Consider the following 27,077-nt stretch of genomic DNA (forward strand, 5'->3'; position numbering starts at 1 on the left):
TGTAATTACTATGTCCATATTAAATAAAGAAAGAAAGAGAAATGATCATACCATTTATAACTATCTTTTGCTGACACTGCCTAATAGATTACCAAACCTGTATTATGAGACCATAACAGTTATGAGGCCATCAAATTGCTTTAGTATTATTTCATTCCACAGTCACACAATGATGGCAAGATATTAAATAGAGGCAGATTGACCAAGGTTAGCTATACCGTGCTAATTAGCATGATCTTACAGTCGCTTGAGTGCCACTGACAATGGAGCAGTTGTTACTACAGAGCTCCCCAAATACAAAGAACACCAGAATACACTCTTCCGGTACAGACAAAAAGACCATTTCAGATATAAAGGCCTTAGTGAAAATATAGAGGGCAATATAATTTACAAGCTGGTTGTGTTTATGCGCATCTCGGAGTACACCTCACCATCTAACGAGCTCTCGGCGACAGGCAGCAAACAAAAACAGAGGTGTGATAGTAATGCGCCAGTGAAAAATGATGTGAAGTGCACGTAATGAAGATGAAAAGAGTTACTCCCAAGCCTAATGAAGACACATGCCCGCGTATTCCTCTGCCACAATACTAATTACAAGCTATGCGTCCATTAATAGCTCATGAAATATTAAGTCCCATTAGCTAATAAAAGCATAGAGCAAAAACCAAGTGACGCTCTGGTGCACTGTGAGCAGGTGAGGCGCTGAGGAGGAGGGTTTTATAGCCACGAGCAGACATGATAAAATGTCCTTTTTATTTTTACAACTTCACTTATTGTTGCCACGGAGCAGAAAGATGGCCAATGTATTTGAGTGATATCATTTTACCATAATGTCTCTAAAAATGAGGATTTTGGACAATGCTCGGTGATTGTTCAAGTTAATGTCACGCATAATGTGGCTCTGTCTTCTAAAACAGCCACTTACTATTGTATTCTTCCCCCAACCATTAGACTAATGCAATGTTAAGAGAAAATGAGCTTGATCAACTACAACTCATACGTTTTATAGGTTCTTAAGCAGTTTTATGCAGCTAAAATCTGGAATAGTCTTCCTGAAGATAGATATAGAGACAGGCCTCTGCTCTTTCTGTATAGGTTTTATACAGATGCTTATACAAAGTCCGTCCATTTATCCAGGTTTGGGACCAGCAGCACACTACCTTTTACTTCTTCCGGTTGGAGTCTTTAAAATATACACAATCCTGACCTTCTTGAGGAGTAACCGCTAAAGGGAAAAAAAAGAAAGAAATAGTTTTTGAACAAGGAATTAATCATATGCGGCTGAGCCCTATAATGATCTCTGGACTCGGCACTATTATAATAAATGATGTATAAAATACCCATTCCTTTCCTGGCCCTTCACTTCCAAGGCTGCTTGCAAATGAAGAAGGAAAGACCTGTAGAGACTGAGATTGGCCAAGCGTTCCATTGATTTTCTTATTTTGTCCCGGCAGCCTGGCTTAAAGCAATGAGTTCTAATTCTAGTGGTGCATGATTAAGCTTTCTTGTGCTTAACGCTGCCCTGGTCAAGCTGAAAAGTAAATGTGAAGAACATAAAGCAGTTGTATCTAAACTTCAGTCTATGATTTGAGGGTGTAATGAGATGGATTAAAAACTCTCAAAAGTCAAATGTTTGCATAATGTCTCATCTGACCGGTTCTAATGTTTTTCAAATTATTACTTTATTTGGTAAGATTCACACGCAATTTAAAAACTCAACCAAAAAAAAGTGTTATCAGGTATTATTATTCATCAAATCATAAATATTGTCAAATGGATTTTGGTCCTTGTTTACAATATTGTTGCAAGGTAATTGTTATGGACGCTGCATCTGCTTCTCCAACAGCAAGTGCAATAATAAACTTGTAGAGCTGCGGAGGAAAATAATTGTTTTTGAGTAAAATGACGTATTATGCAAAATCCACTTTAATGGGCTTTTAGACAGTGTTCCCTCATTGTTACTTCACCCAAAGTCATGTTTCAATTGTTTCTTGCATGTTTGAGTAATGGAGAAAGTAAGACTCTGGGTCATACACACTGGGATCAAAAGTGTTCTGTTAACATTCTTCAAAAATAAAAACATGTAAATGACAATCTGTCCAATGCTACGACCAAATTCCACTATGAAGGCTTATCAGTTCTGCAGTTTTGAATAAGAAGTCAATGGACCTGTTTCTATTACTAAGCCATTTTAAATTAATTTTGCAGTTTACAATGAACAAAATCGTAAATGGTGATTTATTTACATTGTACCCAAATATTAAGTTATCAACAAAAAAGCATGTCTCCTTTAAATAACCTCGTTCCCTTTAAATAACCTTGTCACTATGTTTTAGTGACTACTTTAAAAACTGACTGTCACACCACATTTTAACCCACTGAAATACTGTTGATAACATTTGCAGTGATTAAATGTAATGTATCCAGCTTTCACAGTGCAAGATGCCCACACATGGACACATTTAATCTCATTCAGAAAGCCGGTGTTCAAATAGTGCACGGCATGTAGTGTGTGTGCAGGTTGCTCTCTAGCTAGCATGCTCTTCTGAAGTCTCTAATGTCTGTTTCTGTGCGTGTGTGGGGTGATGGTAGTGGGCCGCCCTGAATGGCACCTGTCAGCCTCTTGATTAACGAGGCCCTCTGCCCTTCCACTCCCTCGCCTGTCACTCAGGGAGCACCCATTAATCTTCATCAGGTCAGGGCCACTCTCCGACACCCACCAGTGTGTCGTATCTCCGTGTTTTTGTGCACTTAAAAGTGTGTGTCTGCGCCTGTTTTTATGTCCGTACGTACGTGCGCGTATGTGTCCTTGTACTGGCACAATAAAAAACTCGTGTGTTGTGAGTGGGTGTAAGAGGATATTGTAGGATAGGGGAGGGGAGGAGGGTGAGGTAGGTGTTTTGGTGTAATATATGGCTGGACAACCGTGCAACAGTGCAAGGACGTGACCCTGTGTGTGGATATATAAGGGATGTACATGCAGTAAACGGAGATTGGTAAAGATGAATACACTGTAAAAATGTTTACTGTAGTCAAATTAACACCAAATTCAACATTTTACCACATCTATCAAAAATATTCACCGTCTTCAATACCGACAATCCATTTGACTTTAAAATAATGTATCTCAGACTTCAACAATGGAAACGATAGATGGATACTTGTGGAATACAGCAACAAAAAAAGCAATAACAAGGAGGTTAGTGACAGGGACAGAGCCAACGTTAAGGACTGGACTCAAAGAATTTTGGACATTTACAAAATGGAGACACAAACCTTTGCAGTGAATTTGAAAATGGACACATTGGGCCAAATGGTAGAAAAGTGAACATAATTATGCTTGACTGACTTTTTTTGGTCTACTCTTTTTACCGTTTTTGCTTTATGTCTTGTTCGGTTTGTTTTTATTTTGTGTCGTTTTCTTTTTTTTCTTTTTAACAGTGTACTGGTGTGTATTTGCATAATTTATTAAGAGTGGGCATGATTCCCTTGAGTGAGAGGTGAGAAGAAAAGGCTGAGGTGATGGACGCGGGGAGCAGGAGACAGATGGAGAGCACGGTGTCACTATCGCCAGCCGCCATTCGCCCACCCTCACCCCACCATTGGACCTTCGAAGAGAGTCCCCTCGGCCAATCACAAGGCAGCAAATACCCATGCTGCATCCAATCAGATCACATGCAGATCAATTAGAACATAATAAAGGGACATTCATCATTCAATTAGGCATCTGCCACTGCCGCTGCAAAAAGAAAAAAAAGTCAGTGAGAAAGAGAGATAATAGTTCAGAGAAGAGAAGAATGTAAAACGATGGCACAAAGACAACACAGAGGGGCTAAATATTCATAATGTTAATTACAGTTTCATCACAGTGACATTGTTGTGACTAACGGGCGGATCTGTGCAGCTCTAATGAGGAGCAGAGAAATAATCAGTACATCAGAGACGCACCAGGAACATTATTGTCTCAGTCAGAACTTCAGCAACTATAGAAAAGTTTACACATTTACTCGCTTAGACTTGAGTAAATGAAACTTTTCTATAGCTGGTGAAGTTCTGACTAAGACGCAGATTTTTAATGATGCAGATTTTTACTTAAAGCTTTTGTGTAAATGCTGATGTTACACACAAGAGCCAGCATTCCCTATTGATAACGTTGTATTTTTTATAAGAAATATTCAAAAGATAAATACACAAATGTTGAACATGATCATTTCTATAAGTAACTAGGCACTGACCTTACAATTTAACTACAAACTTATTGATGATAGCAAATTTAAGCTGCCCTCCCCCATCTCCGTCAAATGTTATTGGAGAATATCTACAGCTACATTCAGACGTTCGCCCTAGTTGTAGGAAAGTGACACAAACATAAATCGTGCATCTCAGTTACAGCTCAGTTAAAGTCGTTAGAAGTTACAGTGGTGATGGATCCAATCATGTAATTAATGGTGCACTGACGCCTTAGAGTAGTGTCTAGTATTTTGTCACTTTCTCACTATGACACTGAATAATTCAAATAATAACACATATTTATTTTCACTGCTTTTTTCTTCTTAACCAGTCAACAAACAAACTATGTTCTAGAAAAAAGAAAAAAAACTTTCTTGGCACAGAAGAACAAAATGCCTATACTTTCCCCATTGCTGCTCATATACCTCTCTACTGTCATCCATCTTTGAGATTATGGCAGTTTGCCTTTGGAGATGGTACAGCCCATATGCTGCATAGTATACCGTATACATTAGAAATCTCAAACAGTGTAGCAGGCCAACACATACACAACTTCAAAATAGCTTATTAAATGTTTAGTAGCTTATGAGCCTATTGCTTCTATAGTTTGCCACATCCCATTGTCTTTAGTGTGTTCAGTATCATGGCAGCTGTCCCCAACTCCCTATGGTGCAAAGGAAAAAAGATCCTTGTAAATAATATATCAAGATAAATGATAATTGCTCCATTTTTGTGTATGGGTACTGTGCTGCCTAATGAGCGTCATAAATTAGCAATAGCGATGTTTGTCAGATAATGTGCGCAGTAGGTTACACACAGCGATACACATTGCATTTAGGGTCGCAAAAATTCTGGCTATAATAATTGAATAGCTGAATCAGTTAAGAGTGTAAAATGTCCCATACACACATGCGTGCCCTGTACAGTAATTGTGAAGTCCCCGAGTCCCTGTCATACATCAAAGCGTTGGCCGCACATCGCACATGTCGGAGTCCCAGGAGAGAGCCTGATTGAAACCTGGCAACACGGCCCAACAGCTGCTTCAAACAAAAGACATCTGCATATTTCAGATTTGTTTTTCATAAATTAACACCGCAACCTGCCAAAAATCAAAGCATGGGGAGTACATTGACTTGTGTATAATTAGATAAAGTTTACCAGCTTTGAAAGTTGGGAAGATTAGCATGAAGTAAAGATGATATCAACATGGGAATGTGAAGTATTTGGATTGTCTGTCTTATCTGATTTTTTTTTTTTTAAAGCACCTCTAGTAATAACGGTACTATCCAACATTGCAGAACTACAAGTCAGCCTTTTCATTCAGAAAACCTAAACCGTAAAACTCACTTCCCACTGAACTCAAATGCATATCAGAGCTTTGTAAAAAAAACAACCTACATTTAAATATTGTATTGTGTTTGTATGTGTTGAATGTGGGAATGTCTGAAATGTAAGACTGAACCGTGGTAGAGTTAAAAGATTGTGCTTGTATATTGTTCTGAACTGTTAATGACAGTGAAAATCTCAAACAGGGACAGGAGTGGAGATTTAGCACTAGCGCTACACTCTGAATGCGTCGCTTCAGCTGCACGCTCGGCCTGTAACTATGTATGTCCTTAAAAAAATATTTAAAAAACAAATTTAATTCACAGGGATCATTAATCATAAATTATTGTAAAAAAGTGCCAAAATATTTCCTATTAACCATTAAAACTGTGCTATTTTACATGACTTGACATGGTTTTACATAGAAGTCTCAATAAAATAAATAAACACACAAATACATAAATAAATAAGCAGGATTTTACATGATAACACTTTTTGGATAGATCATATTTTTGTTTAATTTAGTCTATTATCTCTTATCGTATAATTGCTGTAAATGACCTTTTCTAAGCATGCATGTCACACAGTTGTGCACACATGTGCATGTCTGTATGTGATAAGACTCTTTTTGTCTCTTGTTCTACGGGTCAAACAGAGATTTGTTGCACGAGTAAAAACCTTTTCAATTATTCAGTGAAACCAAGTGTTCTCTTCATCTCGCCCTCGCCTCCTGGAGTGTTTAGGGACCTCCAAAGGCCGAGAGCTGAAAGGAGTAAACAGAGGGATAGAAAGATGGATGAAGAGATGAATGGGTGTGGATGTCTCCTCCAAAGCATTGTTGCCTAATTACTGGCTCATTTAGATCACCCACCGCAGTTATAAATATCCCAACAGCTGGCATGTTCGAAAACAGACAACACCAAAGAGAGAAATGTAGCACAATATTACAGTCAGCTGAAATGAGTGCAGGAATGCTAATGGTGTCACGATTGTGAGTTTACAATTCAAAACACAAGGGAGAAGAGCGTTTGGTAAAAAAAAAAAAAATAAAAAAAATAGATAAGAGTCAAGGGATTTAATGCACAACGTGGATATTAAGTACACGTGAAGCAGTCTTTGGTCAGCTATAACCATTGTTTAAACAGGGGCTGTAACATAACAAACTATGGGTATCTCAAGAATGAACATGATAATAATTAAATGGTTAAAAATAAAAATATTACATTGTTGCATTGGACAAAAGTTGGTTCATGAAAAAAATGGTAAAAAAATAACACACAATACATACAAACCCTACAACATGATCATATGGCTATGTATCAATCTAAGTTCTATAAACATCAGTGAAATCTCTTTGCAGTACTGTGTGAGTTTTTGTGAAGTAATTACAGCTTGGGAGTGATAACCACAAACATGGCTGCCCAGCGTTGAAGCTGAGGTGATAATACGTACTGTAAATTACACGGAGATAAGCTGTTCCAGCCCTGTGAGATCTGGAAAGAATGTATTTAAGATAAAAGCTCGGTGAGTATTTTTTTGTCGTCATGGTGTTTGCACTGTAAAGACAAGACAATGGCTGCAAGCGTTTAAAAGATGGTAATGAGATAATGCTGTATCCCTTCTGGAGTACATATGTATTCAAACGCCTAAGAGGCCTCAGAAGGAACGCTTTAAACCGAATCATTAAAATCTTCATCTGCACAATCAGAAGGGAAAACCTTCTTACTTCTTCACAAGAGTAATTCATTCTAGATTTCAAATTGTTATTTATAACTAGATTAATTTAAACTAAAATGTTACTTTAAAATTGTAAAATGTGAGACAGCACTGTTTTAGGACTGACCTGAATTGTTAAATATGGACAAGACAATGTCTTCGCCAGGATTGTTGCAAATTGAAGAGTTAAAGCTAAACCTGGTCTAAATAGATACCTAATCTAAACCAGGACCAAACCAGGATTGAAAGACTAAAGGGCTAAACATAAATTCTAAATATTAACCTGGAATAAAACCAGGATTTAAACCAGGACTCATTTGGGACTAAATCAGGACTCAAAAGATCATTTTTCAAATGACTTGGAGCCATGCCTGTGATGCTGCAGATCTGCTATAGTCATTGTCCCTGCAGACATTCTGGCAGCAGATGACAGCTCGCTGGTTGGAGACAACTGGACCAAAGACACTGTGTTTCTGTGTTTGCAAACAATGAGTGGGATTCTGGAGGAGCAAAGTAAAGAAACAGAAGGAGTAAGTGATCTCCCTGTCTCACAAAGACATAGAATATGACCAACAAATACAATTTTGTACTAAAATATGTTACTTTACTTTTTACATTTCAGTTGTGGATCAAGAAATAGAACTAGAAAAACAAGATTAATTAAATTATATAAGTCAAAACAGTTAACAGTCACTATTAAGGGTTATTTCTGGATGCTGTAATCAAACGCCAGTTGCACCAGTTTGTTAAATGCTCAAGATGTTCAATGTTACCTGCTTGGAGAGAAGCCAGCCATAATGTTATTGTACTGTATACCTCTGAATAATAATGGACAAATGCACTACCATTCTGCTACTACTATTTACACTGTCACTGCTACAAGCACTACACAATTGTATGTGCATGTTCATATGTGGAATATTTTACAATAGTTTACAAATAGCATTTCAAAATATAATATAGAAGTCACAGTAGAGAATTAAAAAATATACTCAAAGCATTGCTAAGAGAATATACATGATGTTAGTTGTGGGTGTCCCCCTCCCTCCCCTCATAGGAAACTCCAGTGTGGGGTGTTCACCATATGCTCCGAGGGAACGGGCTGGCAGGATAAAAGTGAGTGCTGCAGCCCTCTCCATCAGTGTGTTCAAAGCTCCCATATGAAAATTACTTTGTACAAGACTTTGACAGAGGCCAAATTTAGATCAAAGCCAAACCCGGGCAGGACGGGGGCGAGTGGGGAGGTGGCAGGGGTCTGCTCTGGGGCTTAAGCATGAAATGGAAGTTTGTGTAAAGTGATGAGCAAACTGTGCATCCATGCAAATGTCCATAATAATAATGAGAGGCGAACTCTGTCCATTTATGGACTGACTAACTGACTGTTACATTGGGGTTGTCAATATAAAATGGGTCATCTTGCTTGGGGTGTGACCTCCAGCAGTGAGAGATGGGCCATTTCCAGGTCACAGACATGATCTGAGTATATAAAATCTCTAACTGATTTTAAGAAAGAACACCACATTAAATTATTCTTGTTTACATGGTCCTGCTATATTAAAGCATAATAGAGCAAGGCCATTGTAAAAACTGCTATATTTACGTATTCATTGTTCATTCATTGCAGATTTTGTCAGTACAGCACTCTCTTAATTTATCAGGATTTGGGACTAGCCCAAAGAGAAGACTGCCAAAATAACAGACTGTGAGTAGTATCTATCTGACGCCTTAAATGGCTACATTTTGTTTCCATCTCTTGGACTGCTCAGTTCAGTCCCAGCCTCCTTCGGCTCCTCCTCCTCCATGTGTGTGTGTGTGTGTGTGTGTGTGTGTGTGTGTGTGTGTGTGTGTGTCTGTGTGTGTGTGTGTGTGTGGACTCTCTCCAGAGAGAAGGTCACATGCTGCAGACCTGCTCCGTGCCATCTGGCTGACTTCCTGTCATCCTTACCCCAGGAGAGAGCCACTCTGCGGGCTATTGGACTGGAGAACTACCCTCCTCCAACTCTCTCGCTCGGCACCTCCAGCACACCTGAGCAGAGAAGAACACACACACTATACAGATTGTGACGAGGAAAAAAGTGAAAGTCTTGAATGCTGCCAATAATGAAAAAAGGCCTGCCGTTCTGATGAAAAGTGATTAATCAAGTGCTGTTACCATGTGGTTTGGGGGGAAATGCACTGGACAGATGCCAGTTCTTCATAATGACAAATCAGATTTGCAGCACAACCACATTGCTGAAGGGCACTTTTTGTGTTTTTTCATCTTTTAAAAACATGAGGAAACTTTCCTTTAATCAGAGGATGGATATTTGGTGGTTCAACATGAAATTTAAAAGATTATTCAAACAACTGGATCATTATCTCCTCACCTTGGTCTGACACGTCTAACACAAGAACATTTGGACGGGTTTGAAGCAGCAGCAGATTCATCTTAATGTCACACCCGTGGTCTTGCATATTCATATAAATATAACATGACTGCCGCTCACGTCGAAATTTATTGGTTTTCCTCCACTGCAAATTAGGGGACTCCAATTGATGAATATTTTAGCACATGTGCACTCTGCGGGACATTTATCATCAGCTTTGCTATTATAAACAGAATAAATGAGCAGTCAAAGAAGGCTGCTGCCATAGCACACTGGCTTTCTCCTATTACCACTCCTGCAAAACGGCTCTTTACATTCTTGTTATGTTACATTATTCCTGAGTATTTATGTAGATATTATTTTTTATCATATATCCGTTAATGTTACTATATATATATATATATATATATATATATATATATATATATATATATATATATATATATATATATATAAATTGCCTATAAAAATATTTCAACCCATTTTTGAAGCCAAATTATTACTTGCCTTTAGTTTAATAAAGTTTTATAAAAAGCTATCAAAGCAAACTTAATATCATCGCTTGCACATAACTTATATACCTAAAGTAAATGTCGTTAAAGCAGCCTCTGAATCTATGTTAAGTGAAGCCCTGAGGGGGTCGAGACAGAGGTTAATTGGATCGACTAAAATTATGTTATTTCATTACAGATATTAAGTTTTGAGGTTAGCCTAATAAAATAGATGATGCTGGTTGATCTAGGATTCTTTTCATGGTGTCGTCTTATCGGAGCCATTGGCAGTTACTTTAGATATAGTTTTTGCTTTATTTTTGTCTTACCGTAATTGTTTTTCATTAAATTTGCAAACAGAAATCAGTATGGATTATTGTATTATTTTAATACACATTACAAAGGTTTAAAGATGTGTCTCACGTGCCCTCTCCATCTTGCTCTCTCCCCTGGTAGTTGGGTGACATCTCCTCACTTACTCTATAACAGTAAGTGATTTTGTGATAGCATAGTTTCAAGACTGTTTTATTTAATCAAAAATCTATAGCTTAAAGGCAATTTCATACAGCATTGTCTAAAGCCTTTTCAATACCAGATCTTGTCTTCTAGCATGCAGTAACATTTTGGTGTCCTTAATATATATGATAAAAGAAACACAAGTTCACTGAGTGGCTAGTACTTGAATCTTGTCTCTTCCTCCTTGCACCAGAGCCACACACTGCTGGTTAGAAATGCAGGACCCCCCTTTAGCAGTTCCTCTCACCCACAAGACCAAAGAAAGCTGCTGGGATACTCCCTCGAACAGGCTCCAAAGCACCTACGGCATCATATCACCATCGCTGAAGCCTGCTGATCTGATTTGCCACTGTAGAGGCAGGCATTGTTTCAAATGCTTTCATTCACAGTTCCAGCCATTGGCAGCTCCTGTGAAATGGGTGAAATCCCAGTCTGGCGAAGTTGGCACATAGGCCTATAGCATCCTGGATCCCTTCCACTTCAGAGAGTCGTGCCACATGCTAACTGTCATCCGTGAGGCAGTGCGGACCCAAAGGGGAGTCTGGCAGAGCGGGCGGGTGCAGGCGTGCAGGGTATGGGGATAGAGATCGCATACAAACCTCAAACATATAAACATGGGACACACTAAAGCACCAGGGGCATCAGAGGTGATTATTACTTATGCAGACACTATTGTGAGTTAGTACAATTCTCCAGTGTCTCTCTCAGCTGGCGTCTGCCCAACATGAAGCCTTGCTCAGATCCGCCTGTCCCACATAAGCACACACAAACATCCACCCGCCTGTGCATCCCCTGGCATCACTTCTCCTCCTTCGTAAACACTAGCAGCTGCTTGGGCAATTAGCCATTAGCTCTTTACTTTTTACTATAATAACCAGTCCTTGAAAATCTCCACAATTAGCTCCTTAATTGCTTCTAAACAACCCAGTCGTAACCAATAAATAGAGGAAGGAGGGCTGTGGTTTGGTGAGGAGATAGGCTTCTGTTGGGACAGTCTCAGCAGCTTATTGGAGAATAGAGCACTGCTGCTGCCCTCTCTCTCCTCCCACTGAAGCCAATGGCATTTTTCTTTTTGGCACAGAAAATATCCCACAGAAAGAAAAACAGAAAGAAAGTGTAAAAAACAAAGAGGCAAGAAACTGATGCCTCATATTTAAATGTAAAGTGACACATTCATGCCCTTTATTCTGCGTCTAACTATCATTTCAGGGAAATGCTAACATTCAGTGTGACAGAGGGTGTTATGGTGACTTTTGAACGGGCACGAGACGGCGCCCTGCAGGCCTGGATTTGCGTGTGCAGCGTGATATGACAGCTTGCTTGACAGAGCAATAGGAATATCCTTGAGATTAGCTGAATGTATTAAAGCAAAGCATGAAACGTATCTAAGTGTTGATTAAATCACTCTCACATCCATTCTGGCGGTTAACAATGAAAACAGCTACATGCTGCTAACATGACAGTGGCCTGTGGGCCTGAGTGCTGCTCTGCTGTAAATGTACATTAACCATGCTTCAAGAGTCGGCTATAGAGCAGTACTGCTCAAATTTTTTATATTTAAATTCGATTAGGTTGATTAAACCTTATTTTACATATTTTTCTTTTTTTTCCCTACAATAATCTATTTATTACAAATAATATATGACTTACAATTGTGCTTTTAATTTACTAATATTTATTATTATATAATGTATTTATTAATTTTAATTTAAAGTCAACATTTTAAACGTTATAGCTTTCAAAAGTCATAAATGAGATATAGGCCCACTTCGGGTCAAAGTCAGTTGGTGAATATTAATTAAAAAATAAATAATAATTATTATTATCAAAAATAGAGATTTATTGATTCAATTGTAACTTTTTTTCTTCTAATTGATAGATTATTTTCAAGGTAGAACATGATTAACAAAATGTTTATCCATCCACAATGATGTACAGTGGGGTTGACATCAGGGAGTTAATAGGGGCAAAGTGTGTGCTGAGGCTGTAATGAAACAAAAGTCTAACCAAAGGGAGTGAGGTTTGGACTGCAGGTTCTGTTCATAAAGACTTGGCTCTCCCTCAAAGAAACACAGTAGATTGGTCTCCCCAATGCACATTATTGATAAACTGCTTCCAAATGAAAACAATCAGCAGAATCAAGAGTAATCAAGTAATTCACTGCAGCCTGCACTATACTGTACTGTATGCGCTCTACTCCAACACAAGACCGTTTTCACAAATCTTTCTGCTTTCACTCACTTCACACAGGCTATAAGCAAGGAGTACAGGCACCATCTAGTGCCTCAGACTGGAAATGATTCTGTAGGCTACTGTAAGAGATATGATTATACTAAATGTAACTCTTTGTTCTCTTTATTTATTGTGGTGGAAGTTCATGCAGACATGTGTTACACCATAGCCCTATATAGAGACAAATTACAGCAGCATCATGTTTGTGTTACTTCCTCTGTAGTACTAACTGTTTTTATTTGAAGTGCATTTAAATATTATTTTTATATTTCGTAGAAAAAGGCCTGCTACCAGTGTGCTGAGTATATTCTTGAATATAGAAAGCATAGACTAGCGACAGTCCAATATTGCTTAAACATTTGTTTTGAAATGATAAAAGAAAATAGATTATCATTTCAAATTAATTATTGTTCTTTTTAACCTAAGTTTTAAGTAGACCTACACAATGTTTATCCTGCTTTATGCATGTAAAACTAAAACATGGTTCAAACAGTTTGGCCTACTGTGAACGCAAAGAACAACTGTTTTGCAACAGACATGAGAACTGTGGTTAATCAAACCGAAGAATATTTAGTGAATAAATAAAAGTCCCTCCATGGACGCATCATCCATGCAACGTCACTCCACCGTAAGCCATGGTTTAAGTGCATGATAGCGGGGAAAAACAACTAAGCGGCTACCGTAGTCAGATGACGTCACACAACAAACATGGCGGACAGTTCGAATGAATGCACAAAAAACAAAAACAAGTAATAGAAGTTTGCAGGAAAACTTGCAGTAATTGCAGAACCACGCAGATATCTCCGATGGGTGAAGGAGACCGAGGATGTCGTTAGCGGAGTAAAAACTCTGATCATCTCTTTTGTGGACCATGTCCGGAGCAAAATCCCCCCGACCTGCAACTGCAGATCAGAGGCATGGGAGACTCGTCTCCGCTGCGGCTCCGGACTTCTCTGAACTGTGGAAGAATGTGTCCAAGTTTAGCGGCGGAAAAACGCCAGAAAACAGAAATTATCCAGCACCGAGAGACAATGCGTCCCCGCGGTTCACGGGTGAGTTTTTAAAAGTCGCAAGAGCGAGGGGATTTACTGTTGTGTTGTCATAAATATTCCTGAACACTCATGTCTTTGTACGGTTCAGATCTGCAGAGTCCTACACGAAGAGGCAAGTTTCATGGTGTGAGTAACGCGGATTCTCCTGGAGATGTGGAGCCCTCACAGGACATCATCTGGGACTCTACTTCACCAAATCAACCTAAAGCAGGTAAACAAGGCCACGGGGATGAAGCATGGTTAACATGTACTCAGCTTTACTTCATTGGCGTGTGTTTTTGCAGGTACCAAGTTCACTAAAGTGGAAATTTCTGACCTTGTCAACCGCATTGCTCCAAAGGTTTGTTTTCGTTGATGCCTGTTGTGATGTGATTTTTCTTGGGGTTATTTCATATATTTGTTCTGCAAAATGTTTTTCTTTGAAGGATGTGAAGCCACAAAAGTCACATCTGCTTCAGTGGATTGGGGACAGTGCTGTGCCATGTACACCTGACATTCCAAAGCAAAGAACCAAGAAGAGGTCATCCAGGTATGAAGTAAAAAGTGTATTTATTGTTTACTTTTATTAAGTTCTTTATGTGTTTCCTTAACAGACAAAACAGTGTGGACGATCTAATGAAACTGGCCAGACAGTTTGATGAAAACATGCAGCAAGACAAAGAGACATGTGAAAAGTTGAACATAATCAATAATAACATCAACAAATGTGCAAATCCTGCTGATCACAAAGAAAAGGTACAACTGGCCTTATTGTGTGAGCCAGAGGAAGCAGCGCTGCGTGCCCTGTTCGACAGCTCTACACAGAAAGTCAGCGGCTCGCTCAGCCAGGCCTCCACATCCTCAGCACATTCATGTGAAGTGACACAGCCCCCTAAAACCCCAGAGACAAACAAATGTGACGACTTTGATGATGACTGGGAGAATGAACTGCTCAATGACTCTTTGTTGATGGCATTAACTCAGAATCCTGAGCAGCTTATTGCCACGACTCAAACTAACTTGCAGTCCAACACTACTGAGGGTAAATCCTCAGCAAATACAATCCATGCACCTGAAGTTTCAAAAGTGCACACTAAGCCAAGCTACAGTGCACTACAAGCCTTGTGCCCTAAACCAAAGACTACAAACAGAAGCACTTTTAAGTTGGGGCCCGACCCTTTTGTTCAACCTCCAATAGAACCTCCTCCATCCAAATTCACTGCTCTAAAGTCCTCTCATCACACAGAGCAGAAGTCCACAGCGTCAGCAGATGTTTTTTCTGACAGCCTGTGGGATGATGCAGATGATGCTCTGTTGTATGAAGTGTGCGATTCTGTGGAGAGGATTTCTAACAGCCAGCCTTACAAAGTGAACCAATCCGAATGCCTGGACAAATGTGATATGTCCAAAAACGGACCACACAAACCCACAGCCCCATTGCCAATCATAACCACAAACACTTGTGCCAAAAAACAAGCAGGTGTCTTTGCACGCTCCAACTCTCTACCTGTGACGAGCAGTACTTCTCTGAACTACCAGGGTTGGAACAACGCCATGCATGGTTCCAATGTCACTCCACAGAGATCACAGAGTCTCCCTGGAAACCATGGGTCTATGTGCTCATCCAGCCAGTTTAATCATGACCTCAGCACTAGAAAATCGCTCCAGAAGTCTAGTCACGCTGCCTTCAAGAGGAATGTGTCAGACTCTGCCGTGATATGTAACAAAGGTAAGTCTTCAGCACAAAGTCTTAACCAAATGATTTAAATGACCATATATAAATTTTCTTTTCGTTGTAGTGTTTGTTACCAGTGACGTGACAGGGAAGTGTACTGTGGCTGAAATTGAGAAGAAAAAACAAGAAGCCTTAGCACGGAGACGTCAGCGGATACAAAACTCCCAAAAAACATGACGGGCATATTTCTATTGCATGTTTTGTATGAAAGATACATCGTCACAAAGATGATTGATCGTCACAAAGATGATTGAACTGCCAATCGGGAAGCAACGGTTAAAAATCTAAATAATTCCACAATGTTTTAAGTGCTGTACCATGGTGCTGCTAATGTTGAAGCTAAGTGATCGAGTGTAATATATTGAGATTCTAAGAAAACCTAAAGCTGTCATTGAGTTTTCAACAGTATTGAAGTTGAAGTTAATCAACATTCTGATACAAGTTTTAGTTTACATTTTGTTACTTTGAAGGATATTAAATCCCAGAATGCTGATGAACCACTACTGAGCCAGAACATATTCAAACTGGTATTGTGTGTTTATCTTCAGTTTTCTATTGAATGTAGCGGCCTTAACAAACCTCGCCAAAACACAAGACCAAATTTTTCAGTTTGTTACACATTTGTTTTTGATTGTTTACATTTTGCACAGGTCTCATTACATAGACGTGTTTTAAAGGCATTTAAGTGTTATAAGCCTAAGAAATTAATATTAAACTCATAATGATAAAGCAGTAGTTTTTTTTGTTGCATACTCTAAGTAATAATTAACAATGATTATAGACCAAATCTTATAAAGCTATTGTGGTTGCAAGTCAGTTGTTTCGTAGCTCCTACTCATCTTTTGCTGTTTTTGGATCATTTTATGTATCTTAAATGTCAATAACAACATTGCCCTCAGAATATTAAACAATGCCTTCTCCACACATCAGCACCCATTATTTATTTAAACATTAAAATTCTGAGGCTTCCACACAACCACCTCAGAAAAGGTGCATACAACAAGTTAAACTACACATTTTGCTAAAATGTCAAATATACAAAAATGTAGCCTATTTTTTCCCATTTTGACAATTGTGTTGTTCATAATTAGACTTCCTGGTTGGACATGAGCAACAGATGTGACAGAGGTAATTCCACAACTTGTTACCTAGCCATATTGTAAACAAGGGCCAAAATGAATTAAATTTACACAAAAGCACTGTCAGAAATGTGTTAGTTGCATGTTTTCAATAGAATGTCGCTTGTTGACGACATAGAGGGATTCTATATTTCAACTCAGCTCCCGACCCATGTTAAATATGCTGACACAGTCTCTTCATTTAAGTCCAGGCTTAAAACGTTCCTCTTTGAAATCGCTTATGGTCAGAGTAGTTAGGAACAGAAAGATAAACCCACAGCTTCAGCTACGCTGCCCTAGGAGTAACTGTGCTGGGGGAAGTATGACAGCTTGAGCACTATCCTCTTCTTCTTCTGACTACTTATGCTATCAAACAATATTTATTTTTTAATTCCACTTGCAAACTGTTCACCGCCTTCTTTTTCTTTCTCTCACTCCTGAGGACCTGTGGACCCAGATGTCCCTCTCCTGGTGAAGTGGTCCCTGCCCCATGTGGACGGTCCCTCATCTGCCTGAAGAGTGGCTCCAGTTCGCCTCAGTCGGTCCCTCATCTGCCTGAAGAGTGGGTCCAGCTCGCCTCCGACGGTGCCTCATCTACCTGAAGAGTGGGTCCAGCTCGCCTCCCACGGTCCCTCATCTGCCTGAGGAGTGGGTCCAGTTCGCCTCCGACGGTCCCTCATCTGCCTGAAGAGTGGGTCCTGCTCGACTCCGACGGTCCCTCATCTGCCTGAAGAGTGGGTCCAGTTCGCCTCAGTCGGTCCCTCATCTGCCTGAAGAGTGGGTCCAGCTCCAGTCTCCTCGTGTCCGTCTGTCCGTCTGTGAGAGTCGGATCTCTCCTTCACTGGAACTCCTCCAGGTTTCTACGCTTTTTTCCCAAAGAGGTTTTTTTTGTAGTTTTTCCTGGCCGAGAAGGAGAGTCTAAGGACAGAGGACCCTGGGACATCGTCCCTCGCCACCACAGACATTGTCTGACTCCATCGCCACCACAGACATTGTTGATTCATTTCTCCCTGTGGCCCTCAGAGGCAACTGTTGTTGTGATTTTGGGCCTTACAAAAATAAATTGATTTGATTTGATTTGATTTGACTTTGTGTCATTTTCGGCTTTTAATTTTCTTCACAAACTAGGAATTTGGTTGATGTAAAACTGATAAATATTAAACACAGATATAAATCCCACCAAACAAAGTAATAATTTGAAGAAAAAAAAACTCATTTGCACTTACATCTGTTCTCAACAAGTTGTGTTCACATAAGGAAAGCCATTGTAACTTGCCAGAGTGCACATCATTTCTAGATATTATTAGTGAAAGGGATTACTTTAATATGGCTTAATTTGTGTCCTTTGGCCCCTTATCACTCTCTTCCCCCACGTGTGTGACGTTTGTACAATGTTTCCTTTGTAACTTCAGAATGTCTTTCTCCCGTTACGAGTCTGTGAGAGCGTCCAGGTGTGTAACAGGGGTCTGCAGGTGTCTGAATATTTATGCCATCCCTGTCCTGCTATGCCCTATAAGCTCGCCCCTCCCCGCCTATCTCTGCCTGTAAATCAGATCATGGAGCAATTTGGCAACAGCATAAAGGCCCCTCTGGTTTTATGACTATGATTATGGTTATGATGATGACTATAGTATTTATTTCAACTATCTGATGAAATGCCAGGCTAAAGCTAACAGGTGTTGAGGCAGGTACAATATCGCGCGTGCTGAAGGATCCCCTGTAATGTCGGCCATAGAAGGCTTAATATCTCCACGCTAAACAAGAATGGGCTATTTCAGCAGGGCAATTTCTGATTATTGGATGGGAGTGGAGCGCCAACAACGTCCTCTTTGTGGAAAAGGGGCTTGATTTATGGACGTTAGTCAGGCATAAGGCAGTAATTGCTCGAATGACGATTATGTTACCATGGCACCTGTTTAAACTGTCTATTCTTATGTGAATGTTTTCATTTTCGGCGCTGCTGAGGAGAATTTGTGCAGACGTTAATTGAAGTTGGGGGGAAAGTGTCTGGGAAATTGTGTGGTAACAATTAAGTTGAAAGGAGAGGACATGATGGACAGAGCGGCATTGTGCAATCTGACAGATGGCAAGAAAGTTTGTGAGAAGCAAAACAAATACAAAGTAGTTTTCTTAGTAAATACACAAAAGCTGAATTTGCAAAGCAGGGAAATTTGACCGTGCATAAACATACAGTCAGCAAGTATTGGATCTTATTCCACTGCATTTGTATAGGCTCAGACAACACACATAAAAAGACTGAACTTTGGTCTCAATCAGCAAAAAAAATAGTAGAATCTAAATAAAAGTACATTTTTACAATATTGTGTATTGCAACTTTAGAATATCTTTTCCTCCATTTTTGAAATGATTTTATTATTGGGCTAGTGCTCCTGAGACAAAAATACACTTTATTGTACATCAAATGTATCTATAACACACATTTATTCGGGATGAATAAACAGCAGTTTGGGTGCTTTTGCTTCTATACCCCCGTTCCAATCCTGTGTGTGGGATATTTACCTTTTAATTGTAATAATGTAATATAATGTTTGAGGACCTGACCCTCTGAACAATCCAATCTCTGAGGACCCCCTGCAGTCTATTTTTTATCTGATTGTTTTGTGATTTTAATGCATCTCGTCCAATTATGTAAAGAACTTTGAATTACTTTGTGTACAAATTGTGCTCTACAAATAAACCTGCCTTGCTTTGCCATGAAGCAAACACATTTACGATCAGGCATTCTCTCTGATAAAAGCCTCTGTATTCACCACTGTAGGACAGTGAGTGTGCAGTCATTTGCATTGATTTATTATATTTTTTAGGCCAGGTGCCTTTCTTAAATGTTTCCATTTTGAGAATATTAATAGAGTGCAATTGTGATGCCACATTCACAGAGAGTCAAGAGAAAACTGTTATAAATGTAATATTTCAGCACAAACTGCTTGAGGACACTGATCATTCCAGTCGAGACATGTGCAAACAGCAGCATTTTTTTTTTCTATTGCAAATCATGAACACATTAAATCATGTAAAGTTGTCATTTCTGTGATTAAATTTACAGTGATGCTGGTTCGGGCTGTATTTCACCTCTGTCTCTTTCCTCTACTAACCCTGTATGGGGCTGGAGTAGCGGAAGTGAGTAATGGGGCCTTAGTGGAAAGCCTATGTGTGGTGGATTATCAAGGGATACGCAGTAGATTAAAATGAGCTCAGGTTTTTCCACGGGCATCCACTGTTCAGCTAAACAGAGTAGACAAACAGCCACCATAAATTAAGTGTCTTTAGAAATATGACCTGAGGTAGCTTTTAGCTCAGATAGCATCTCTAATGGCTTTCCCATGCTGTGAAGCCAAACAGTAAGAGACCGAGAACTGTTTTCTTAGCTCACAGACTACCTCCACATGTACGACTATTGGACTTCACACAAGTCATAGACAGATTTTTTTAAAGGGTAAAAAATAATAGCAAGAGAAGTGCACCAGTCTCCTAAAATAAATATGTCACAAAATCCAGATAAAATGAAGTACTAGTAGTTGTAAGAGTAATTGTCTGGACTTAACATCTGATTGATTATGTGATGTCAATGTAGTGTAACTATGGTAAACAATGTACAAAATCTGGTATTTTCAAAGGATAGATCCTAGAAAGCGATAAAACTATATAAATCTGAAGGAGCAGTGCAAGAAACAACTAACTCTCAGTGGGAATAGTAACAAACATGCTTCAAGTAAGAGTTACATTGTAAAATATACTACTCAAGCAGGAGTAAAAGTCTGAAAACTACTCTGAGAAGTACAACTTTATCAAAAAAGTTACTCAGGTCAATGTACTTGAGTAAATGTAACTGAGTACTCCCCACCTCAGGGGACTAATCTAAGACCGGCTAATCTACAAAAATGAAATAAACACATTCTTCTTAAACAGTATTTACCACACTTCTGTGATTTTTATCTCCCTGTCCAAGGCTTGAGTTGGTGTGTGTGTCTTTCTATGGCGGGCGCTTGTCAGCAGTGCAAATGACCCGCGGAGAGTTTCACTGTGCGTGTCATTGGGCGGTTTTAAATTTGTTTCAACAGTGCTTCACCTGAGGGCTGCATTCACGGGCCCCCAGGTATGACCGGCCTCTCCGCTCTCTGGGGAGGGAGGGGCCACAGGGTAAGAATGACTCCTCCAGTGCAGAGATATGCAGGGCCAAACATGACAGGGCAATGGTACTGCATTTGGGACTGGATTCGGACCATTCTGTGTGTATTTACAAGCTGGAAAACTGAATTAATTTTGAGGAATGTTTGCTTAACTTCAATAATGGGTTGTGCTGTAAATAGTAAGAGCAGTATTGACAAAATTATAGACAATGTAATGAAAGGTCAACACAAATTCGGCCTATATTCACATTTTATATGGAAAATTTTGTATTTTTGGACAAAGCCGAAGTTAATTAACAGAATTATGAAAAATATATATAAACAATCTACTATATTAACCATCAAAAAGTGGAGTAAAAGGGTGCTATCAATAAATAAGGAAGTTTTCTCTCACAGGTCACAAGGGTTAAAGCTACACAAGATATACCCCAGTAAAATCTGTGTATAAATAGTTGCACCGCTCAACTCTTCAGCATTATATCTCAAAGGGATCAGGCATGTGTGAAAGACAACACCTACAACTAGCTCTTATTATTTCAATGTATAAATCACAACTTTGGCTTGAATGCACCGAGGAACAAAAACACTAAGTGAAGGATTTATTTCCACATGCAACGCTTTACAAACAACTCACCTCTCCAAAAGCTCCGATCCACTCCACGCTGCATTATCACACGTGTTTTGATAAGTCTTTTCAATCCATACTGATCTCATATTGATATCCCGGCATCACCACGCTTTATTGAGCATGCTGATAAGGGCCTGTGTGTTTGCAGAGGCCAAAATAGAGCACAGAGCCAAGAGTGTGTCCCCCCCGCCACATTCCTCGGGCCCCTGTCTGCCAACACCTTTGCGCTACAATGGTCCTGCTTTTTTGTGCCGCTGTGTAATAGTCGGCGTGGGATGTAATGGTGTGTTGACAGGTTTAGGCTGAGGTAATTTTGTTGCAGGGCCGTATACAGTGAGGTGCCAAATCTCACCCTGAGGAAAAAAAAGAATAGAACATTTAGCTTTCCGAAATGCATTTAGCTACCAAGCTCTGTTTTTGTGTTTAGTCTTAATTGTTTTTTCATGACATACGTTGATATGTTTGAGGGGAAGTGGGTGTTAGCTCAAAGCAAGAGCAGATAATAAATGTTTACTTAAGAATTTAATATCACAAATAATGAAAATGCTGATATTTTGAGTACAGGGATACAAACAGTATCAAACTGTATTTATATTGGCTCAGAGAAAAAAGCCGTATTCTTGGATATTTGTTTAGCCAGTCCTAATTGGGTCTATACATTGATAATTTTCCCTCAAATTGTACATTTCATTTCGAATAATAATAATTGAAGGATAAGTATAGGTTACGTTAAAAGTCTGGATCCATTTTGTCTATGTTATTGATGTTTAAAGAGGCAACATCAGGTTTTTCTTCATGTGATAAAGAAAAAACTGTTTTGCAGCTCTTAGGGTGAAAATGAGATCGCTATGTGCTGTCTGCAACTTACGTTGATTTAATTTGCGCTTCTCTTTTATGTCTTAACTGTCTTGTGATTTCTGTATTTTAATGTTTTTTTTTCTTCCCTGTTGTGTGAAGCACTTTGAATGTCCTTGTATATGAAAAAGCTTGCCTTGCCTAAAGCACTGTATTCTCCTTAAAGCAGGAAGTTAGTGACGGTACACTCAGGTGAATAATTAGGAAGCTCATAAAGCATTAGGTAAGTGAGGAATTAATTCTGACCGCTGTAAACTATGTAAAATGAACTTGTTTTTTCACAATCTTAAGACAATACAAATTACACACAGCACCTTTAAGAAAAGGAACGTGATTTTCAGTCTCTGCTCTGCTGTCATTGGGTATCGGCAGATACTAAAAGCAATATCGTACTGGCACTAAAAAAGCTGGAACTACAGATTTTTACTTCTGCATGATTTGTATTTTCATTTGTTGTTTTCCTTTATTGGCAGTAGCACAGTGGTAGTGATGGCAAATAATAACACTGTAATAATTCAGTGTGCGATGTGAGTAGCAGAGGTAAGAATGTAATTGTGGCAGAAGTAATGGTTTGTATGGTAGTTGAAGTAGGTGCGTGTACTTTTAAACTTGGTAAACTTTAGCCATAATTATAAATACCAGCTCCGCAATTTGCATGAAAAAGCAGACTTGAGCATGGAGGTTGTCCTTGTGTATTCTCAACTTATTCTTACGAGGGGTGTAGGTCGACTAAAGACATACCTTGTACATGAATTAATCAACTAAAAGGTTACATCACGTGGTACTGGCAAAAGTGTTTCTCTGAACAAACCTTGTATCTGACTCAAATTGCACTGAAACAAACAAAATATCGCAGGAGTTCACACAATTACAAATACTTGTACAGAAAACTACTAGAAAGTGCATTTATTGTATCTGTAAAACGATAGATAAAACTCACAATTCACTCCCAAATATCAATTTAATTTTCCATAAAAATACTTATGATCTCTTTAAAATAATTAAACAACAACAATTGAACAACTAAGACCCCCCCGACCACTTAGTCAACTAAACTAGTGTTTCTTAAATTGGACAAATCTATTTTTGTTCCCTTTTTGAGTTAATAAATTATTAGAACTACCATGGTTTAGTCTCACTTTAGATGCTAAGTTTGACTGTAACTTGTTGCGATCTGATGGTTACACGGAAAGCCAGAATTTTGTGTGAAAAGTTTAAGAAACACTTGACTAAACGGAGGCCGGCAGCCCTATTATTTACAGCTCATTATTTACCACAAGTGCATTAAAACAGATTTGAAGTGCAGCTGCCGGACATCACAGACCCACTTATAGCCGCTCACAAGAGGCCAAACAGCCACAGACGACCCCAGCACCTGCCTGATGACCATCTCCTCTGAGGCCAGCAAATGCTCTCACCACCCACGAGCACAGCCATCTCTGCAGCCTCCAGTGTGACCTTTCAGGGCTCACACAGGGCCCGCCACTGCCAGCAGGCTGATGGAGAGGCCTACGAGTTGCCAACATGTTTTATACAGCGTTATTATACTTTATCTGAAACATGGTGGTAAAAAAAAAGGAGAATAACCCTATTAACCATTCTTGGGATAGTTTTACAGCTCTGAACTGTATTTCTCTGTCTTAATTTTGTCCTGTACACAGAGGGAACTATATTATGATAGAGCCATGCGCTTAGATACCGAGAAACATGCTGCAGGTGAGCAGTAGGTGCGTTCTATGATTGATACGTGGCAGGACTAATCGGCTGTCCACACCACGAGGAAATGAGACTCAGATTTGGGCCAAAAAATCTTCCATTACGCCTTTAAGTGTGCAGAGCTCTACCCGTAACGTAAAAAGGAATTTTAGTGCTTTTTCATTACTATAATTTTGCCATCAGATTCATAGTTGAGAATAGGCATGTCAAGATTCTTATTTTTTAACAATAATCAAGGTTATTCATGTAAGAACCAAATAATAATCATTAACTCTATTTTAGTAATTCAGAAAGTTCGAATTCGTAAAGCTGGTCACAAAATTGAGGAAGAGTATTAGATAATATGAATGGGAAAAAAAATAGTAAGACTTCACTGTTTATTCATGTTCTCAGTAATAGTGAATAATCATTAAATCATGATCTTTTTCTGTTGAGAAATGTAATCAAACTATTGTAAAATGTATTCAATAAACAATGGAAAATAAATAAATATGCAAAACTGATTAACTTTTGTTAAAGGCCACAAAAATTGGTTCATAGATCTCAAAAAAATGTTTGATAAGTACAAATTTGTCACTTTCTTGTGTTTACCCTGGCACAACAGTTCACTGCGCCAAGGAGGAAGCAAAACAAGGACTGCCAACAAAAGCAATGGCAGCGTTTTCTGCACAGTTTTCTCCTCACAGGCAAATTGGGAGTCCCTAGTCAAATTACACAAGCTGTTTCCAAATGCAAATATGTGTTATCAAATCAACAAGGCAACTAAAGATGCAAATGTAGAGATCCGTGCCGCTCGTTTAGCATCTGTTGGGAGGTGAACAGAAAATTAAACATTTCCATCAAGACTTCGCCCCGTGCGTTCTCTGCTGAGAGCGAGATCCAAGCTTGTATATTTCTGTTTGAACAATCACTTCTGAAACTCCTCACAATGAATCGGGGCACTGCTGGCACCACGGGGTGGGACTGAGCCCATTTGGAAGCTCTTTTGTGGAGGTTGAGACGAGCCAAAGCTGACGTCGGAGGGAGTCGGGAATGGTGTCTGATATCTTGGAAGAAAGACACAAAGTTCACCCCTCCAGGTAAACTGAATTTGCCCCTAAATGGATTTTTCTGCAATCATAAGTCTGGAATGCCTCAGACTGTTGTCGGTTATTAAACTATTTATTTCTCACTTGAAATGTATGTGTGTAATGTTGTTTTTTACTGTGACTGACAGTTTGAACTTGTCTGAAGTATTTCCTCAGCACAAATATGGTAAGAAATGAATTTATTACAGAATCCCTTATGATGTCTTCTGTGTTACAGGATTAGATTCAGTTTAAGAATGTTTGGATCAGACAAACACATTCCTTACAGTAAAGTGAATATAAACTGCCCTGATAACATTGGTCTGTCAAGCTTTCATTAAAAGATTGTGATACCAAACAACTAATAGTGCTATAATGGCATAACATCCCTCTTATCTGTATGACTAAACCTGTCTAAAACTATGGCCCTGGGCTAAAAGCAATCTACTGCAGTAGATCTACTAAGTAAGTAGATCTACTTGGTCCTACTGCAGTAGATCTACTTTTTTACTGCAAATGTGAGTATTTCTACCGCTACAGCCTCAAAGACAATGCACAATGACTCTGTTAAAGTTGTGTGAAATGCATCCATCTGAATGAATCTTTGTATTGACTTGTCTGTGGCCCTCAAATATGTTTCACTTTGCAATTCTCTGTGAAAAGTTTGGACACTCCTGGTCTGAACCATCTGACTTCTCCAAAACATCTGCCATGAGCTTTCCCTCTGGGGTTGGGCAATATAACTAAAAATAACCGCACTCATTTGATTAAATTCTATTTTATTTTTACATTCATTTCTGAAACATAACTAGACATTTAACGCAAACATTTCCTGTTTATTCCTACAAAGTCTAAACTAAAATTGACTGGCTGTAGAATTCAATAATCACCAAGCTGACAATTTTAAACAATTGGATCTCAATTAGATTAAAATTGTATTAATCGCACAACCAATTTCCCTCAGATGTAAAAGAACGCCAACATCTTCAAACATTCTCCTTTCAGCTTTGAATCATTTCAGTCTCTAACAAAGAAGCAGCTTGAATCAGGTCCACCCAACGTTCCATGCTCAAGAATAAAAGACAGACTGTGTTTTGCTAGAAAATAATGTGTAAGTCTGAGATGTGAACTGAGTTGAACTGCGCTGTATTAAAAAGATAATTACACTTTTCTGCTGATTCTCATACTGTGCCCCTCTAAGCTCTTTTGTTTTCTAATATGACCGGCGTCCTTCGTGCTTTATGTGACATGTCTATCCCATTCCCAGGTCACTCATAACACCTTGACTTACACGGCCTATTTACATGCTGATAACCACCACCACCTCTACCAGACGCCCACGCACTGCACCCCGCGATAAAGGTTACCATGTCAGGATTTTAATCTACATGAGAAATGTGCTCTCCAGCGCTCTGCTTTTCCGTCAACTCAGCAATCGCGGCTGCTATACTGAGAGATCTCTGTTATATTGATCGACTAGGTTTTAGTCAAGAATACACACAAAACATCCATTTACCAGACACACACACGCACAGGCCGGGGAGGGATGGGTGTCTGGCGTGTAGCGTGATGGGCGAACATCAATCATGGCCTGTCAAACTCGCCCCCCCCCGCCCTCCTCAACCCTCCGAACCCCTCCCCCCCTCACTTTCCTCCTTCTGCCTCACTGGATGGGCTTTGTTTTTGAATGGCGTTGTGTTGAGAAAGTAGTCGCAGATAGGGGCTCCTCACAGGTGTTAGCGTTCCCAGCTGCCTATTAACTTCGCCCGCTGTCTGTCTTTAGGTCAGGACGAGCGCGTTGCATTTTAATGTGGCTGGTGCAGGTGAGAGGTATTAGGAGGCGGCCAGCAGTTGTTGTGTTTAAGTGCGTCTGCAATAAATGAAATGAGGCCAAAAAGTTTA

The 27,077-nt window shown here is 39.3% G+C and overlaps 1 protein-coding gene across 1 annotated transcript; it reads left to right on the forward strand.

The window, feature by feature from the left end:
- The first annotated feature begins 13,566 nt into the window (after positions 1-13,566).
- LOC140351515 (uncharacterized) lies at positions 13,567-16,366 on the forward strand. The gene is made up of 6 exons (XM_072437366.1): positions 13,567-13,929; positions 14,018-14,140; positions 14,214-14,269; positions 14,355-14,458; positions 14,523-15,637; positions 15,708-16,366. Exons 1-6 carry the CDS (start codon positions 13,749-13,751, stop codon positions 15,818-15,820), a joined length of 1,692 nt encoding a protein of 563 aa, XP_072293467.1. The 5' UTR covers positions 13,567-13,748; the 3' UTR covers positions 15,821-16,366.
- The last annotated feature ends 10,711 nt before the right edge of the window (positions 16,367-27,077 follow it).

This window comes from Eucyclogobius newberryi, unplaced genomic scaffold (assembly GCF_026437365.1).
Source record: "Eucyclogobius newberryi isolate DKJ021-1_F unplaced genomic scaffold, fEucNew1.0.hap1 SCAF_8, whole genome shotgun sequence".
NCBI lineage: Eukaryota > Metazoa > Chordata > Actinopteri > Gobiiformes > Gobiidae > Eucyclogobius > Eucyclogobius newberryi.

What these genes read in the sequence shown, in the direction of transcription:
- LOC140351515 (XM_072437366.1), top strand. Translation starts at nt 13,749, where the DNA reads ATGTCCGGAGCAAAATCCCCCCGACCTGCAACTGCAGATCAGAGGCAT. An exon ending in TGCGTCCCCGCGGTTCACGG is followed by an intron (nt 13,930 to 14,017) that starts GTGAGTTTTTAA and finishes TGTACGGTTCAG; the next exon opens with ATCTGCAGAGTCCTACACGA. An exon ending in TCAACCGCATTGCTCCAAAG is followed by an intron (nt 14,270 to 14,354) that starts GTTTGTTTTCGT and finishes TTTTCTTTGAAG; the next exon opens with GATGTGAAGCCACAAAAGTC.